Below are 16,798 nucleotides of genomic sequence, written 5' to 3' on the forward strand. Positions count from 1 at the left end.
CAACCGTTCCTCGCACACATGACGGTCGCAGCATCCCAGGGTCAGGTGGTCACTATCTGAGACCTTCCCAGCCCACTTCCAACAAGCAAAGTCGGGGAAATGCGCTTAACAACCGTGTGATTCATTTAACAACGGCAGCCGTTCCCTGAACAACTGGGGGAAAAAGAGGACATGAAATTGGGCACGCCTCCCTCAACACCTTGCTCAGCGACGAAAATGCTGGCCTCAGTTGTACCTGGGTAGTCCTCGACTTACGACAGTTATTTAGTGGCCGTTCAAAATTACAACGGCACTAAAAAAAGTGACTGATTTTTCAGGCCATTGCAGCATCCCTGCGGTCAAAATTCAGACATTAGGCAACTGACTCGTATTTATGACGATCGCGTGTGTCCCGGGGGGGTGGTGTCACGTGATCCCCTCTTGCGACCTTCCGACAAGCAAAGTCAATGCAGGAATGCGGGGGGGGGGGGGCAAGCCGGACTCACTTAAAACGACGGTGTCAACCAGCTCAACAAACTGCAGCGATTCAGTTTGCAAATGTGACGGGGAGAGTCGTCCAATGGGGCCAAACTCCCTTCAGAAGTGTCTCACTTAGCAACATAAATTTTGGTCGTAAGCCGAGGACTCCCTGAACAAGGTGCTTTGCCCTCCCGCCCACTTTTTCTCAGCCCCCCCCCCGGAAAGTTTTCCTCTTGTTCACCCATTTTGCTGCAGGTTGTAGCCCCCTCTCCCCCCCCCCCAGGCTGGGAAGGACCTGCCCCACGGACAGCAGCACCCAGTGGGCGCCTGGCGGGCCTGCACTCTCGCTTGGCCTCTGCACCGGAGGAGCCGCCCCAGAGATGCTGCAGCTGCCTCCAAATTGATTCCAGACGAGAGTGCTGGGGGGGGGAGAAATGGGGGTCCCGGGCTGCTTACTGGCGGGCTCTGTACAAGCCAACCTGGTTTGAATTAGACTGAGCACCTCCCTTCCAACACCCCAATAAATGTTTTGCCTGCAGCCGGATTTTGTGGGGGGGTGGCACGGAGATGGGATGAGATACAGAGAAGGGGGGCCCTGAGGGGAGGAACTGGATGGGGAGGGGGCGGGTGTGGTGGGGAGCTTGCCCGACAGTCTGTCCAGATGTTCCTCATCTGTCAGCCCTCTCTGCATGTTTTGAATATCTCCATTTAGCTTTTCTCTGCAGTGATACTTAGCGTCTCTCCCGCCCCCTCCAGCAGGAGTTGGCAAACGGATTCGGGGAAAGAGGGAGGGAGGGAGGGGGCTGCTGGGGCTGTGAAGGTGCCAACGAGGACCCCCGCCCGCCCACTTCGGGTGGGGGGAAAGGGGAGAGGGAGGGCTGTCTGCGCTAGACAATGGGACGAAACGCAGATCGCGCCCCCCTTCACAAAGGCGCCCCCTCCTCCTCCTCCTCCGGACCTCCTTTCCTCCCCCTTATCTCCCCCTCCCCCGTGTCCAGGTGCATTGCACTACAAGTCCCATCGTCCCCTGCTCACAAGGCCCGAGTTGTCAGCTTCCCCCCCCCACCCCCGCTGCCCGCCCCCTCCCCTCCGCGCGGGTCTTTCTCCAAACTTGGGGAATCTTTTGTTCCCCGCTTTCCATGGCGGGGGGGGGGGTAGGTGGATTCCCCAACCCGGGAAATCCCAGCCGCCTCTCCAGGCCCGCAGCGGGTGAAGAGCCGCCCCTTCCCCCCCCCCCCGCGCCGGGCACCGTCGGGGGAAGCGCAGACTTGCGCCCGTCCGAGCAGCCGTTGCGCGCCAGCAGCGTCCCCGCCGGACGGCCGCTGTTTGCTTTGGCAGCAGCTGAAAGCGCCCCGGCTCGCCTCTGCCAGGGGGAGCGGATGGGGGGGGGGGCTAGGGAAGCCAGTCGGCGTGACGTCATTCAAGATCCCGGTTCCACCTGGCCAACTTTGCTTGGCTTTGAGAAGGGTGGACTTCAATTCCCAGAATCCCCCTGCCGGCAAACCCTGCGTTAAGCCCTGGGGAGGGAGGGAGGGTAACCTCTGTCCCACCTTGCAGATGCGTAGGATTGCGCCCCCCTCCCCGTTTTGGAAAGGGGAATTTCCCCCCCCTCCCCGCCAGTAGGCCTTGTGCGCCTGGGGCGTTTTCTTTGCAAAGTGCGGGCGAGACTGGAGTGGCAAAGCCCGAGCCGCGGGATCGCTCCCGCCCCCCCCCCGCAGAGGACCCCCGAGTCCCACCCAAGCGCCCCCCCTCCCCGCCGCTCCCCTTTGATCCCGCTTTCCGCTGCAGTTGGGGAAGAACAATAAGCGCGCAGAAGGATGCCTGGCAGCGGCCGAGGCATTTCCTCCCCTGGGGAGGGAAGGGCTGGGGGGAGACCTCGTCCAGCAGCCCCGAAGTAATCGCTCTTCCTGGCAGCCGGGGGGGCAGGGGCTCCCTCGGCCCCCCCGCTCCACCCCACCCACCCCGCGAGTGGGCGCCCTGTGCAAAGCGGGGCTCCTGCTTTAAAGTGGGGGGGCACAGCTGGAATGGAGCCCGCGGGGGCTTCCTCGCCTTCGGCATCCTTCAGATTCCCGGCTGGGGAAGATGGGGGGTGGGGGGGTTGTCTGCGTAGGGATGCCCCGCTGAGCTCTTTCCAGAGCGCCTTCTTCCTCCGCGGGGCATCTAGCACAACCTTGCCCAGCCTCGCGTCCCATGCTCCACAACCAGCACGGGGGAGAATCCCAGCGATTCGGTACAAAGCGCCAAGGGTTCCTGGAAACGGGGGGGGGCGGCGGTGTTGCTGCATTTGCATCGCTTCCTCTTTAACCGAGCCTTTTAAACAATGGCTGAGACTCTCCATAGGCTTTCAAAACAACGTTTCTCAAACCTGGCGACTTTTAAGGCCTGAGGACTTCAATTCCCAGAATTCCCCAGGAACTGAAGTCCGCAGACCTTAAAAGTGCCCAAGCTGAGCCAAAACGGCCCCGCCCATTTTTGAGGCGCTGGTGCGCAAGCGCAGCTCTTCCCCCACCTCACCCCCAAGCGGCCGTGACGTATCCAGAAAAAAACTTCTCCCGCTGGCCCCGCCCCTCGGCCCACCTCTGTGGTGACGACATTACGGCATTCGGCGTGGCGGCCAAAATAGCCGTCCCTTCTCTCGACGCCGCTCTAGGATTTGGCGTCTCCGTGGCGGAAGCGAGCTCTTTGCCTTTCTCCACCTGGGCGGAAAGAACCTTCCTGGACTGCGCTACTCTATGGCCTGCCCGGCTTTTGAATAGGGCACTTTCAGATCGGACGCCATCTTGGATGGAAAGCGAGACTTCGGAGGCGGCGGCGACGAGAAGCGGAACGACGCCCTCTTGCTTCGGAGCGGCGGCGGGTCGGAAAAAGTGGGGATCGGCGGCGGGTCGGAGCCGCCACTCGGGGAAGACCGTTGAGAGGACGGGAAGGCGAAAGCGCGCTCGTGCCTGGAAAAGCTAAGCGAAGGGGGAGCCTGGAAACCTCCGGCGGCGGCAGCTACAGCTGCCAAGGGCGCCTGGAAACCGCCCGCCCCGGGAAAGCGACGCTGCAGGCGGTTGGCAGGCTTTGCAGGACTACAGCCCCCCTAATCCGCGGCCAGCGCCGGGATTGCTGCTGCTGCTGCGACTAAGGGGAGCTTGCACCCGGAGCTCGCGGCCCGCCTCCCTCCCGCCATGGCCGGCGCGCTTCCCGCGGCGCCCCGGGAGAGCCTCCCTTGCGCGGCGCCCACCCCGCGCCCGCCGCCCTCGCCCTGCCGCAGCCCGGACCCCGCCGTGGCGCTCACCCCGGAGCGGAGCGGCGCGGCCAGAGCCGGAGGCGGCATCCTGCGGCGGGAGCACCAGGAGAAGACGGGCCCCAGACACGTAAGGGGGGAGGGGGGCATCGGGCTGCCCGGTGGGGCGGGGAGGGTGGGTGGTGAGGACGGCCTTCCCTTCCCTTCCCTTCACGGAGCCTCCGCTCGTTCCTCTTGGAATTACTGCCCCACGCGAGGACTCGACTGGATGGCCTCGAGGGGCCCACCCAAGCCGAGGCTGCTCCCTGCGGAGGGTGGGCCGGGGGCTCCCGTGGGAAAACGCCGCGCTCTTTCTCCCCCGGCAGGTCCGCTTCCGGATGGCAGAGCAGAGAGAGGAGCCGCAGGGCGCCTCCGGGCCGGCGAGGAGGGAGCCCCGCGGGCCGCCCGTCGGCAGCCGCCCCCCGCCCGCCCCCTGCCCGCTGGGCGCCCCGCTGCCCCACAGCAGCCTGGCCCTGGGCGCCGAGGTGCGGGCCGCGCGCGAGCGGCCCTTCGATGCCAGGCAGGCGGCCGAGCGGCTGGTGCGGCGCTCCTTCGTGGCTCGCTGCGCCGCGGAAGCTCGCGTGGGCGAGGGTGAGTAAGCGGGAAGGGGCGGCCCGGCGGGGTGGGCAGCTCAGCCGGGCAGCAGTCTCCACCGCCCGGGAGTCGCAGCCCGGGGACACAGGCCAAGTGGGCAGCGGCCGTATGCGTTGGGTTAAATGATTACAGGCGGTCCTTGAGTTACGGCCACAGTCGAGCCCAAAATTTATGTTGTTAAGGGAGACATTTGTTAAATGGATTTTGCCCCGTTTCCTTGCCACGGTCGTTAAAAGTGAATCTCGACCTCTGGGCACTGCGTCATAAATGTGAGTCGGTTGCCAATTGCCCGAATTTTGATCACGTGACCGTGACTGTCACAAGTGTGAAAAACGGTCGTAAGTCACTTTTTTTCTGTGCCATTGTAACTTTAAACTGTTGTAAGTTGAGGACTGCCTGTATTAGGGGAGGAGGGTCTATCGCAGGGGTAGGCAAGCTTGGCTCTTTTATGACTCGCAGACTTCAACTCCCAGAATTCCTGAGCCAGCATGGGGGAAATCTATGGCCCCCTTGATGACTCGTGGACTTCAACTCCCAGAATTCCTGAGCCACCCATGCCTGGTTTATTTTTCTCTCCTACTTCCTAGAGTGGAGAGATTGCAGAGGAAGGGATTACAAGAGAGTAAACAGGCCACAATGGGCACACCTATCAAAAGGAATGCATTACACCCAGGGAATTCTGGGAGTTGAAGTCCACGAGTCATAAAAGAGCCAAGCTTGCTTACTCCTGGCCATTCATTGGGGCACTTCAGCCCCCCCCAAGGGCTTGTAATAGGCCCATTACAGCTTTCCCTTTGCAAAAAGTGGCCCTCCACTGCCTGGGCCCACCCACGCTGCCCGCTCTTCCAGGGCTGAACATTCCCCGGGACCAGCAGCTCTACCGGGGCCTCATCAGCCTGCAGGTGCCGACCGACGAACTGCTCAGCTCAGCCGGGCAGGAGAGACTCGCCCTTGTCCAGCACCACCCCGGGGACAGAAAGGTGGGTGCCCCCTTGGCAGCGCCTCGGGGCGGGTGCACGTGCCCGGGGTGGGGTGGGCGCAGCGGGTGTCTCTGGGGGGGGCTTTGTCCGCCATCCACTAGGTGATGGTGGGCTCAGATGGCGGTGAGCTTGACCGGCGTGCCCCCGACTCTGTCCCCCGCAAACCTCCCCGCCTCTGTTCCAGGAAGCGGCCGGTGAAGGGCCCGACTTGATGGCGTTTTATCGGCCAGAGGAGCTGTTCACGGAGACCCCCTTCCTGGAGGTGGGGGGGCTGCCCCCCCTGAAGCTGCAGGCCCAGAGGCGCCACCCGGCCACCACCTTCCTGATGTACCGGAAGCTGCAGCAGTGGGCGAGCTGAGGAAGGCCGGAGACGGACTTTGGCCTCCTCCTCCTCCTCCTAGGGCTGGCTGTTCATGCACAAGCACCCCTCATTCCCACGCTCCCCCTCCCGACACACACACACAAATCCGGTGACGTTTTATACATAAACTGTAACTGCCCGTGGATGGTGTGGTTTTTCGCTTTGCCGCCAGAAGGACTGACCCCCCAACCCCCAAGTACAGGTGGCCCAAAGTTCCACTAAATGAGTTTTGCCCCGTTTTACGACCCTTCCCGCCGCAAATGTTAAATGAATCTGGCTTCCCCATTGACTGTCGGAAGGTCTCAAAAGGGGGGGGAGCCACGTGATCCCGGGACTCTTGCAGCCGTCATAAATGCAAGTCAACTGCCCAGCGCTTTGGTCACCTGACTGTGGGGGTGCTGTAACAGTTGTGTGAAAAAACGGTCCCATCACTAAACCGTTGTAAGTTGAGGACTGCCTGTGCGCAGGGGAGAGATTTATTTTTTCACTAGCAGAGCTTTGCTTCGGCGCCCCGTGCCTGGTCCCCCTCCCTCCCTCCCTCTCTTCAGAGATTGGCACAACAGCAGGTAATAATCTGTAAAGGTTTTATTTTTATATATATATATATACATATACATATATATATATATATAATCAACTTTTTTTAAAAGATAAAACTCCGTTCAAACAAGATCACTTTACTTCTACAGGGTTATTTTTTTTGGGGGGGGGCTCTTTTTGACCCTCCAGCAGGCAGCTCAGGGCTGGGAGGAGGGGGGCTTTTTCATGGGGGGGCACAGCTGGCCTGGCGGGTGTTACATCTTTATTCCCATTGCAAAAAAAGGGTGGGGGTGCTCTGGGCAGAGGACTTTGTGGGACCTCCCAGATCAGCTGAGCCCCCTGGAACTGAGCCTCTTGCCCCCCCCAGTGCTGCAGGACCAATGAAGCACCCCCCCTTTTCCTGAGGAGAGATGGCGATGCAGTTGAGTTAGGAACCAGACGAGGCTGGCTGCCATGCTGTCATTCTCCCTGGGGGGGAGGGGGCACCCTTTCATCCACCCAGGCTTTTTTGATGGAGCAGAATGTGTCTGGTTACCCCTCCCCCACCTGAAAATAAAAGGAGCTTGAGGGGGGGGCGCATGAGCAGCCTGGGTAGATATTTTTTTTGCCTGGGGGGGGGGAGGGAAAGCTCTGTTCACTTCGCTTGCAGACGAGGCCCCATCCTGGGCAAGGCTGCTTTGCTTGTGCCTCAACCCCCCCCATCCGCCATGGTTCCTGCCCCCCCATCAGGCTGCACTGCCGGAGGGTCCCAGAAGAGCTGCTCTGCCCCCCCCCCCCGGGCTCTTTTGGCAAGGCCAGGCCGGGCAGCTCCAAAATCCATCGCCCGTTTGTACCTCGCTGGCCCTCTGCCTTTAGAAGACGCCGACATTCATCAGTGGGGGGGGGGCTAGTCCGGCCGCCCCCACCCCTGGAGAAGCAGCCGTGGCACATGGAGAAAAGAGGAGGGGGCGGCGGCAGCCGGGGAGGCCCTCCAGGTCTGGCCAGGCTCCTCAGTGGGCCCCGGAGTGGCCCTTGTGGAAGAGATAGATGGGGCGCTGGAATCCTGGAGGGAGGGGGAAGAGCAGAAAGGGCTGTTGGGGGCTGGGGGGCCTGCAGGTAGGGCAGCCCCCCCCCTGCATCTTGGTCAATTGCCAGCAGGCAGATGGGGGGAGATGTCAGCCGTCCTCCTCCTCCCACCCACCCAGCCCTCATGCTGGAGCGTCCCCACAGGAGCCCATGTCTGGGGGGGGGGCAGGATGCATTTCCTCTTTGGAAAGTTTCAGTCCCCAGCAGTTGCCCCTTCCCCACTGGCAGCTTTGGGATGGCAGGGAAGAACATGGCAGACTCTGGGGTGTGTGTGTGTGTGTGTGTGTGTGTGTGTGTGTGTGTGTGTGAGCTCCAGATTAGAGTGCTGGGCGCCTCCTCCATGACTTGTATTAAAGATTCTGGTGATGAGTGTGTGTGTGTGTGTGTGTGTATGTGTGTGTGTCCCAAGTCTGCAGCTGGCCAGAGAGGCTTGGGAGAGCCCAGGTGTGTGTGTGTGTGTGTGTGTGTGTGTGGTTTCTCTCTTTGAAATCCAGGGGGGCTTCTCTCTGGCTGGGCTGTCCAGATTAGCAGGAGCTCAGTGGCCTTGCGGGGGGGGGGGGGGGGGGGGGCGGGGAGGAACGGCCTCCCCAGCCATGTGCAGGTCAAGGGTCTTTCTTGCCAGGCAGGTATTGCCCCCCCCTCTTGCAACTGCCCCGAGGAGGGAGTTGGGCCAAGACAGATCCTGGCTCCACATTCCTGTGAGCTTCCACAACTGAGCACGCCCTCGGCCCCCTGGTGCCAACCCAGCACCTCCCCCTCACCCCCCACCCCCAATGCCTTCGGGAGCCCCCCTCCCCCGGCTGCCAATTCCAGAGGGTGCCGCCCTGGCATCTGCGGGAGGACCCCCACCCTCCAAGCCCCTAGCCCTTTTGCTTGGGGCTGTCTCGGCCCATCCCTTGCCCCCGCGCCCACCCACCTGCCCACCCACCTTTCGGGGTGTTCCTGGGCATGGCCACCAGTTCGTAGCTGGAGAAGCCCACTTCGGAGGAGGTCAGGTAGGGGGGGAACTGGTCAGGCTTCAGCTTGATCCGGTGGAAGTGCCTGGATATCGTCTCCTGGGGGCGGGAGGGGGGAGGATTTGCGCCAGCTGGCAGGGCGGCCCCTGCCCGCCTCTGCGGACACCAGGCGAGTGGGAGCCCACCCCTGCTGAAGCTGCGCCCTGCCCGGGGCCTAGCCCTGGCACGGGTGAGTGCGCAGCGAGGGGTCGCTGCTCCCTCGCTGCATGAAGACCCTTCCCACCCACCCCTGGGGGCCGAGCCGGCCCCTCACTCACCGTCAGGTTCTTCCTCTTCTTGTAGGAGGACCAGGCCTGGGGCTCCAGGACCAGGACCCCGCCGGGCCGAAGGTGGCGGTAGATGCGTTTGAAGAGGCGCTTCAGCCCCTCGTCGCCCCAGTTCAGCTGCACCCACTTAGTGACGCTCAGGCAGAGGATCACGTCGTACTCCGGCTTCTGAGCTTCCAGCAGCTCATCCCGGTCCAGGACGTAGTTGCCCTGCCGAGGAAGCGGAGGGTTGGTCTGCTGCTGGACTTGGGGGTGGGCTCGGCTCCAGTTGAACCCTCGGGGGAGAGGCTCTGCCCCATGTGCTACACCCCTCCCCCTCCCCCACACACGCTTCAGCGTCTCTGGGCCAGGCAGGGAAAAGCTGCCCACCCAGACGTCACCAGCGTGCTGAGGGGATCCTGCTCAACGAGCAAGGCTCCCAAAGTCTTCCCACCCCCAGAGCCCCCCCCCCCCGTGGGTTTTCCATTCTTAATTCTCAGCCGCGTCTGTCTCTTTAGGACAGAGACCTCCCAACCTGTGGACTTCAACTCCCAGAATTCCCCAGCCAGCTCTTTCCCACCCCTTTGCTGAAGTCCAAGATCTATTACGTTTGCTGCATTCCTACCGTCTATTAAGAAAGCCACCTAATCAAACAAAACGTGATTAACTGTAGCCTAGCCACACGGTGCATTGGTGGTTCAAAGGGTGCATTGGTGGTTCAGTGGTAGAATTCTCGCCTGCCATGCGGGACGCCCGGGTTCGATTCCCGGCCAATGCAACGCGTGTTTTAGGGACGCGGTGGCTCAGTGGGTTAGGATGCTGAGCTTGTCGATCAGAAGGTCGGCAGTTTGGCGGGTCGAATCCCAAGTGCCGCATAACAGAGTGAGCGCCTGTTACTCGTCCCAGCTTCTGCCAACCTAGCAGTTCGAAAGCACGTAAAAATGCAAGTAGAAAAATAGGGACCACTCCGGTGGGAAGGGAACAGCGTTCCGTGCGCCTTTGGCGTCTAGTCATGCCGGCCACATGACCACGGAGACGTCCTCGGACAAGCGCCGGCTCTTCGGCTTTGAAACGGAGATGAGCACCGGCCCCTAGAGTCGGAAACGACTGGCACGCATGTGCGGGGGAACCTTTACCTTTTAGCCACATATGTTCTTGTCCTACCCGTGGTGGGTTCTGGAAAACTTGCTAGCTAAGGCCTGTCAGGGCCAGCCTGCCTTGGGCCCCCGGTACAGGTGGTCTTCAACTTACGACCAGAATTGAGCCCAAAATTCATGTTGCTAAGCCAGACAGCTGTTGGGGGAGTTTTGCCCCATTTTACACCTTTCCTGGCCACGTTGCTTGGGTGAACCACTGCAGTCGTTAAGTTAGTAACCTGGTTAAGTGAATCTGCCTTCTCCCTTGACTTTGGTTGTCAGAAGGCCGCAAAAGGGTAACGGTGTGACCCCGGGACACTGCAACCGTCATAAATGTGAGTTAAGTGCCAAGCGTTCGAATGCAAATCACATGACTGCAGGGGGTCCCCCAAAGTCCTTTTGGAGCCTAGCTTGACGACGAAGCATCCGGGAGCAAAAAGGCAAGCTCAGACAACAAACCCCGGCCAAAATCCACCCCCTCACCCCCGAGCGAGGAATATTCTCCACTACAAATGCGTCCTTGCGGGACCCAATCCCTGGAAGGGGAGATCAGGGCCACAGCCACCCACCCAGTGGGGAAAAAGGGGCTCCCCGTCTCTCCCACCTGTGGACCTGCAGAGGCCACGAAAGAAGACGGGGGAAGAGTCCCAGCGGAGTGACCGCAAGGCCTTGGGAGACCGATCTGGGGGACCGCGCCTCAAGGTTCTTGCTGGAGGAGCCAGGACGGCACAGCCCGCTTTGCGACCTTGAGACCAGCACAGCTGCCAGGGCTCCAGCTGCGCTCAGACCACCTCCCTCCAAGCCGGCAACCCTGAGCCTTGGGCTGGAGAGCCAGGAAAGGGGGGGGGGATCAGCTGCACCTCATTTTTTACTAAACCCAACAGACCTGGTAGAAGCCTCTTCCCTGAGGAAGGAGCCGAGGGCCGGCAAGCGGGATCGTGCAACACTCAGGCCTCAGGTTTGGCAAGGCCACGCCAGCCTCAAAGGGGCGATCCTAGGCTTCTTATGAGGCAGGGGGGTTCCCGAGGACTCCCCCCCCAAAGGCCACTCTCCTCTGCCTTTACGCTCACCAGGCAGACGGGGGAAGAGGGCTCAGCCCCTGCAGGCAGGCTGGGCTCCGAGGACTGCTTTTACAGACAAGGCTTACCATACAGGTAGTCCTCGACTTGCAACAGTTCATTTAGTGACCACTTGAAGTTACCGCAGCACTGGGAAAGAAGTGACTTGCGACCATTTTCTTTTCCACTTAAAGAACTGTGGCAACGCCCGCAGCATCACGCGATTCCCCCTTTTGCGACCTCCTGGCAAACCAAGTCCACGGGTGAAGCCGGACTCAGTTTAACAACCACGCTACTCACTTAACTGCAGCGATTCGCGTGACAATTTTGGCAAGGGAAGTCGCCAAAGGGGGCAAAATTCAAGAAAACTTCTGCTTATAGCAATGTAAATTTTGGGCAGAGTGGCGGTCCTTAACCTGAGAATTACCTGTAGCAGAATCTTGAAAATCTGATTGGGCTCTGCTCCTCCCCCCACTTCTTCATCTTCAGTGAATGGGGGGGGGTTGCCCACCTGTTATTTGGACACTAGAACATTTCAGCCCCCCCCCTTTGCTAGAGTAAAGGGTTCCTCTGCCTATCTTGGCCAAGGTCATCTCCTCCCTTGCTCTCTTCCCCCCCCCGCCCCCCCAAGGAGCTCCTGGGGCTCCACTTTAGGTTCGATCCAGGCCAAAGAGAAGGAAGCATGGCAGCTGTGTGTGTGTGTGTGTGTGTGTGTGTGTGTGTGTGTGTAGTTTCAACTGAATTCCAGCTCTCATTCTGCCTCCCAGTTACTTCTCCCTTCAGGCCAGGCCACTTGTTCACAGTCGCTGTACCCAAAGGAAAGCGGGGTGGGGGGTGGGGAACAGAGCGAAGCTTACCTCTGCCTGCGTGGGAAGGGGTGGGCACCCCAAAATGCCTCCGATTTCTAAGAAATGGGGGGGGGGGGAAAATCGCGTCTTGGAAGCCAACCCCCATGGGGCTTGAGGTTGAAGCCTGCTCAACACACATGCAGCGGGCGCTCCCTCCCAGCAGAATCCGCCCCTTGCCCAGAGCAAAGCTGGTACTGAGGGGCTCCTGGGGACCCTCCCCAAATTCATGCGGGGAGCTATGGGGAAGGCTCCCCTTTCAATTTCCCCAAACCCTCGGCCAATAGGATGCCCCCAAGAGGAAGCAGAATACAATACACATCTTTGAACTGGAAAGAAGCAGACCCCCCTCCCTCCCCATTCTCCAAGGTCCACTTCATCCCCCCCACCCTCACAAGGCCCCTTCCCCAGCTTCTCAGCATCTCCCCCAGGCCTCGCTGCCCTGGAGTTGCTGGGGGTGGGGTGGGAATCTTGACAGCAGCCTCATCACCCTTCCCTTGAGGCAGGATTTTCCTTCTTCCCCCTGGGCACCAGAAAGGCCACCTGACCCTGCTGGTTATGGGTTGTCACAAATTCCCCTCACCTCAAGCCCTTTGCAGCCCAGAACTCACAAGCCCCCACCTCCAAAAGCCCCTTTTCGTGGCCTCATTGGCCCCCCACCCTCACCTGTTAAGTGCCCATCCTCAGCCATTCACGGGCAAGGGCCTGCCGTAGAATGGCTGAGGACCCCTCCACACACGGGGAAGCTGAAGGAGTTTCCGGGGAGGGCCAAAACAGGCCTCTCTCACACTCACCTTAACAAAGATCACATTGTTAGGGAAGACCGCTGCATCAACCCCGTCCTGGGGTACCCTGGGCGCAGCAATTGGACCCCGGCTGGCCATGAGAGAGGCAGGAAAGGTTTTCTTGGCTGGGGTACCCGCCTCGCCCTTGCCGTGACTGTCCTGGGGCCTCTGCTGCTGCTGCTCTTCCTGCATCTCCTCGGAAAGGTAGTGGCGGATATTCTGCCGAGCCGAATGAATCAGGGCCCCGTCAATGTCCAGCCCCACCATTCGGGCCGGGCCCCACTTTTTGGCCACACTCAAGGTCAGGTGGCCCACGTTGCATCCAATGTCCAGCACCTCTCGGCCTCGGAACCACTCCGGCTTCATGGCCCGTAGCCGAACGTCTTCACAGTCAGGGTTGCGGTACCCATAGTACTTGCAGTAGTTGCCGTACTGGAACTTGTGGCGCTCGGCCCGGCGAGGCTGCGGTTGATGCATGGACGAAGCCGCCTGGGGGTGACGGCTGCGGGGGGGCACGCTCGGCCCCTGCTCCGGGCTGCTCCGGCCGGGCTGCTCCCCGGACAGGTGGCCGCTCCCCTGCTGCCGGCTGCCACCGGACCCTTCGGATTTGCTACAAGTCCTGCGCCTTTTGCGGTGGTGGTGGTGGTGGTGATGGTGGTGGCGACTCCCGGCACTTGAAGAGGTGGAGGAAGGGCAAGAGGGGGCGGAGCTCCCGGAGGCCTGCTGGGCGGGGGGCTGCTCCCCGCCCTCCAGCAGCAGCGGGGAGACCACCTCGTCCCTGCAGTTGATGGCGGTGTTGAGTTCGTAGGGCTGCGGGGTGGTCCCGTTGCAGGCCTTCTGGCACGACTTGCAGGAAGGGGCGGCGGCGGCGGGGGGCTTGCCGGGCCCCTCCGAGCCCGCCACGGCCCGCTGGTTGCCCCGGTGTCGGTGCCGCTTGCGCCCGGCCTTGAGGGGCGAGGCCAGCACGGGCGGGTCCTCCTGGGCGTTGTTGAGGCTGAGCGGGTCGGTGATGTCCTTGGGGATGAGGATCTCCACCGGGTCGCGGCCCTTGGCCGGCAGCGGCGACGACTTGGGCGTCTCGGCGTTCAGCGCCCGGTTCACCTCCTCGTCCAGGAGGCTGTTGAGGTTCAGCGGGTCGAAGATGTTGCCGCCCAGCAGGAACTTCGAGGGAAGCACCGGGTCGCACTCCGAGTTCACCCGGCGCCGCCGCTTGAAGGCCGGGGGCTTGAAGCCCCCGCCGCCGCCGCCGCCGCCCCCGAGGTGGCAGCTGTTGCGCCGCTTGCCGCCGGCCGGGGCCCGCGGGGGCGCCTGGAAGCCGTTGCGGGCCCGCTGGAGCTGCTCGGAGGCCGGCTCCTCCCGGCGCTGGGGCTCTTCGGCCGGCGGCGGCTCCTGAGGCGCCCCGTCCTCGCCCCGGGCCTTCAGCAGTGGCGGCGGCGGCGCCGGGACGAGGAAGGTCTCCTTGTCGGTGGCCATCTCGATCATGCCTGGCCGGGCGAGCGGGGTGCGGGCCCGGCAGCCGCCGCGGCGCTGAGCTGGGTTCTCCGCGGCCGCCTCAGTCAGCGCTCCGAACCTCCTACGCCTGCGCCGTGCGGACGCGCGCTCGAGCGCCGGCCCGGCAGGCCCCGCGCGGCGCAGTCGCAGTGCTCCCGCCCGCGCGCCTCAGTGGCCGACGCGCACGCGCAGAGACATCCCGCCCGTCGCTCGCGACGCATGCGCGCGCAAGCCCGCGCCGCCGGAGAAAGAGCGCTTCGCGCCTACGACTTTCCCGCGATGGCACGCTACCCCTGCGACGGTGATTTATATACGCGAGGGGTGGGGCCGAAGGAAGACGCGCCCCCTTCTCGGAGCTTCGGCCAATCGACGTTCGCGGCTGTCGCCACAGGCGTGGATTCGGAGCCAATTGGAATCTTCTCTAGAAGCCGTTCCAGGAGCCACCTCCCCCCTTACTCCCGCCTCCTTTATCCCATTTCGACCAATAGGAGGAGCGATATATCGTGTCTTTAACCAATCAACATTCCGAGATAATTTTCTGGAAAGTGTGGGCGAGGGTCCTTGTTTGCTGAGGGCGGGGCTTATCACGTGCCCGTGACAGTGTTGCTTCGGTCCAAAGCTTACATTCCTCGTAGGAAAAGGTTTACTATTGTTATTAACGATGGAAATAATTAAAGAATAATTCTCTGCGTAGAATATAAAGGTGGGAGCAGGACCACCTAAGTCTGTTAAGGCTTCTAGTCCTCTTTGCAGGCGTCAGTATAAGTCTCCACAGCGGATCTTCACGTCTCCTAAAGAGAAACTTGCTTGTTGCCGCAGGGATGGATGTTTGGATCGAAAACCGAGGAGACAGGAGCAAATTCCGCCTTACATGTAAACAACAACAACAGCAGCAAAGGGCTCCCAATATGGGCAGTTGTGGAGGGTCACGTGGCGTCGCTTCCCGAAGGGAGAGGGCCGCAAAGCCTCCTGGCCCTTGTAGTTTTCGAGAGTCCAGGATACACACTGCACATGTGCGAAGGGCGGCGCCCGCCCTCCTGCCTTAGAAAAGCAAATTCAAGCGCGTGCGTGTGTGCAATCACTCCGTTCCCTCCCCCCCCCGCAGTAGATTTAAGATTTTCGGCTTTTCTTTGCACTGGCCCTGTAGGGCCGGGCACAAGTATTGGGACTGCAACCCCCATTATCTACAGCCCACACCGCCTTTGCACAGGCTGGTCTGCAGAAGATGGGTAGTTGTAAGTCGAAAACGCCCACAGCCATCCGCTGTCTCGCTTACTTCCCGGTATGTTTCGCGTTACTCGCACGCTCTTGCTCGCCTCCAGATAAGCAACCACAAGTGTAAAGACGCTTCCGGGCGCTGCAGCGTTCTTGCAAGCCAGGTTTAGAGATTGACTGGCTTGTACCCCCTTTGCAATGTATTATATCAATCCTAGCTAAAGGCCTCCCACGCCTCCTAACTGCCCTGTGTTGTTCGGATCTTTTACACCCCCAATTAGGCGCAGAGGCTCAACCTCTCGCCCTCCACCAAGCTGTGCATCTGGCTCAGCGGGTGTGTGCTTGCAAACAGCAGACGGCCAACCTCCTTTTCGTAGCGGAAAGCGGTTGCAAACGGGCGGGATTTTTCCTGAGCCCCGACGCAAAAGTCGCAATTGCACCGCGCAAGGCTGCAAAGAGCCGTATAGTCTCCGCCGCTCAGTTCGGCTCTTGTGCGCCTGCGCGGCGCGCGAGCCTGCGGTGCAACAAGCGGGTCCCTGAGATTCCATGACTCAGTGCTAGAGAGCGAGGGAGACACGCCCCCTTCGAGGCCAACGGAGACCCGGATGTGCGGAGGCGCGTGCTGGGGACGCGCCTGCGCGTTAGAGCAGAAGCGGGTGCGCGCGCTTCTCGCTCGTAGGGGGTTTTTTACCTTAGTTTAAGGGCGCAAAGGAAAAAATTAACTTTTTTTTAAAAAAAAACTGAGGTAATGTTGAGTTTTAAAGCAAACAAGAGAAGTTTGCCGTTGTGGCACAAATACGACACAAAAGCCCCGCTTCTGTCTACCCGCGCTTTTATTTTACCTCACGAAAAAAACAAGCGAGAAAAAGCACTGAGCTGCCAGGTTTGCTTTGTCATGGATGCCGCAGCATCGAAAATCCACATTAAAATCCCTCCTGTCGCACAGGAGAGCGCTTTGATTCTTAATTTTACAGTCTTTCCTTTGCCTACAAAATGCCAGTAAAACCAGCAGGGAAAAGGATGGGAATCCTGAGGCCCTACAGGCACTTTTTTTTTACCTCAGAATGAGGCTCCATGTCAAGATTTCTTGGGTTCAGCAGCAAATATGGCTTTTCCTGGTCGCTGCTTTAAGAGGAGTCCCTCCCTGCCTGTATTTTTATTTATTTCACTAATACATGAGCTCTTCTCACCAAAATTTAGTTAGAATTTGAACCAACAGAAAACTAGGAAGAGTCAACCTTTTGTTCCCAACCAAGAAAATGGCTTCTGGCATCATCCTCAAAAAAAAAAATCCATTTGATCCTTTAGTAGGCTTTTAAATGGGACATAATCTTATGCAGAATTGACTTGGGAGGCCGGTGTGTGGTGTAGTTGGTTCACATAGTGTGGTGGGATGGGGGGTTTGTTGTCACTGTGTGTTGGGGGGAGAGAGCACAGGGGGAGGCTCAGCTAATCTCAATGTACACATGTTGTACTTTGACAATAAAGGTTTATTATTATTATTAGTAGTAGCCCCAAAATAAGCTCCCTCGATCCCCTTTTTGTGAGAAGATCCCTCAGAGATCTCGTGGGGAAACCTATTGGTAGAGATCAAAATGAGCAGGATGAAATGTTAGCAAAAACAAAAAGTTTGCCTTAAAAAACCTTCAAATGTAATATTTTTCATTTAAACCTAGGACGCCAGGTACCTTAAGGTACTAAGGAAGCCATGAAGGTGAAAATTCCTGCTCGGAGAGTTCT

At 60.1% G+C, this 16,798-nt stretch overlaps 2 protein-coding genes across 2 annotated transcripts; one reads left to right on the plus strand and one right to left on the minus strand.

Moving 5' to 3' along the window:
• Positions 1–3,210: 3,210 nt before the first annotated feature.
• Positions 3,211–7,168, plus strand: LOC308676650 (protein phosphatase 1 regulatory subunit 35-like). The gene is made up of 4 exons (XM_081342635.1): positions 3,211–3,818; positions 4,054–4,318; positions 5,171–5,301; positions 5,486–7,168. Exons 1-4 carry the CDS (start codon positions 3,630–3,632, stop codon positions 5,657–5,659), a joined length of 759 nt encoding a protein of 252 aa, XP_081198761.1. The 5' UTR covers positions 3,211–3,629; the 3' UTR covers positions 5,660–7,168.
• On the minus strand, positions 6,233–14,112 carry LOC308676643 (7SK snRNA methylphosphate capping enzyme-like). Its single transcript, XM_081342624.1, has 4 exons — positions 12,362–14,112; positions 8,541–8,759; positions 8,196–8,322; positions 6,233–7,244 (listed from the first exon to the last, which is right to left on the minus strand). The coding sequence occupies exons 1-4, from the start codon at positions 13,832–13,834 to the stop codon at positions 7,192–7,194; spliced, it is 1,872 nt and encodes a 623-aa protein (XP_081198750.1). The 5' UTR covers positions 13,835–14,112; the 3' UTR covers positions 6,233–7,191.
• Positions 14,113–16,798: the final 2,686 nt, after the last annotated feature.

This window comes from Vipera berus (assembly GCF_964194415.1).
Source record: "Vipera berus genome assembly, chromosome: W".
NCBI classification, from domain to species: domain Eukaryota; kingdom Metazoa; phylum Chordata; class Lepidosauria; order Squamata; family Viperidae; genus Vipera; species Vipera berus.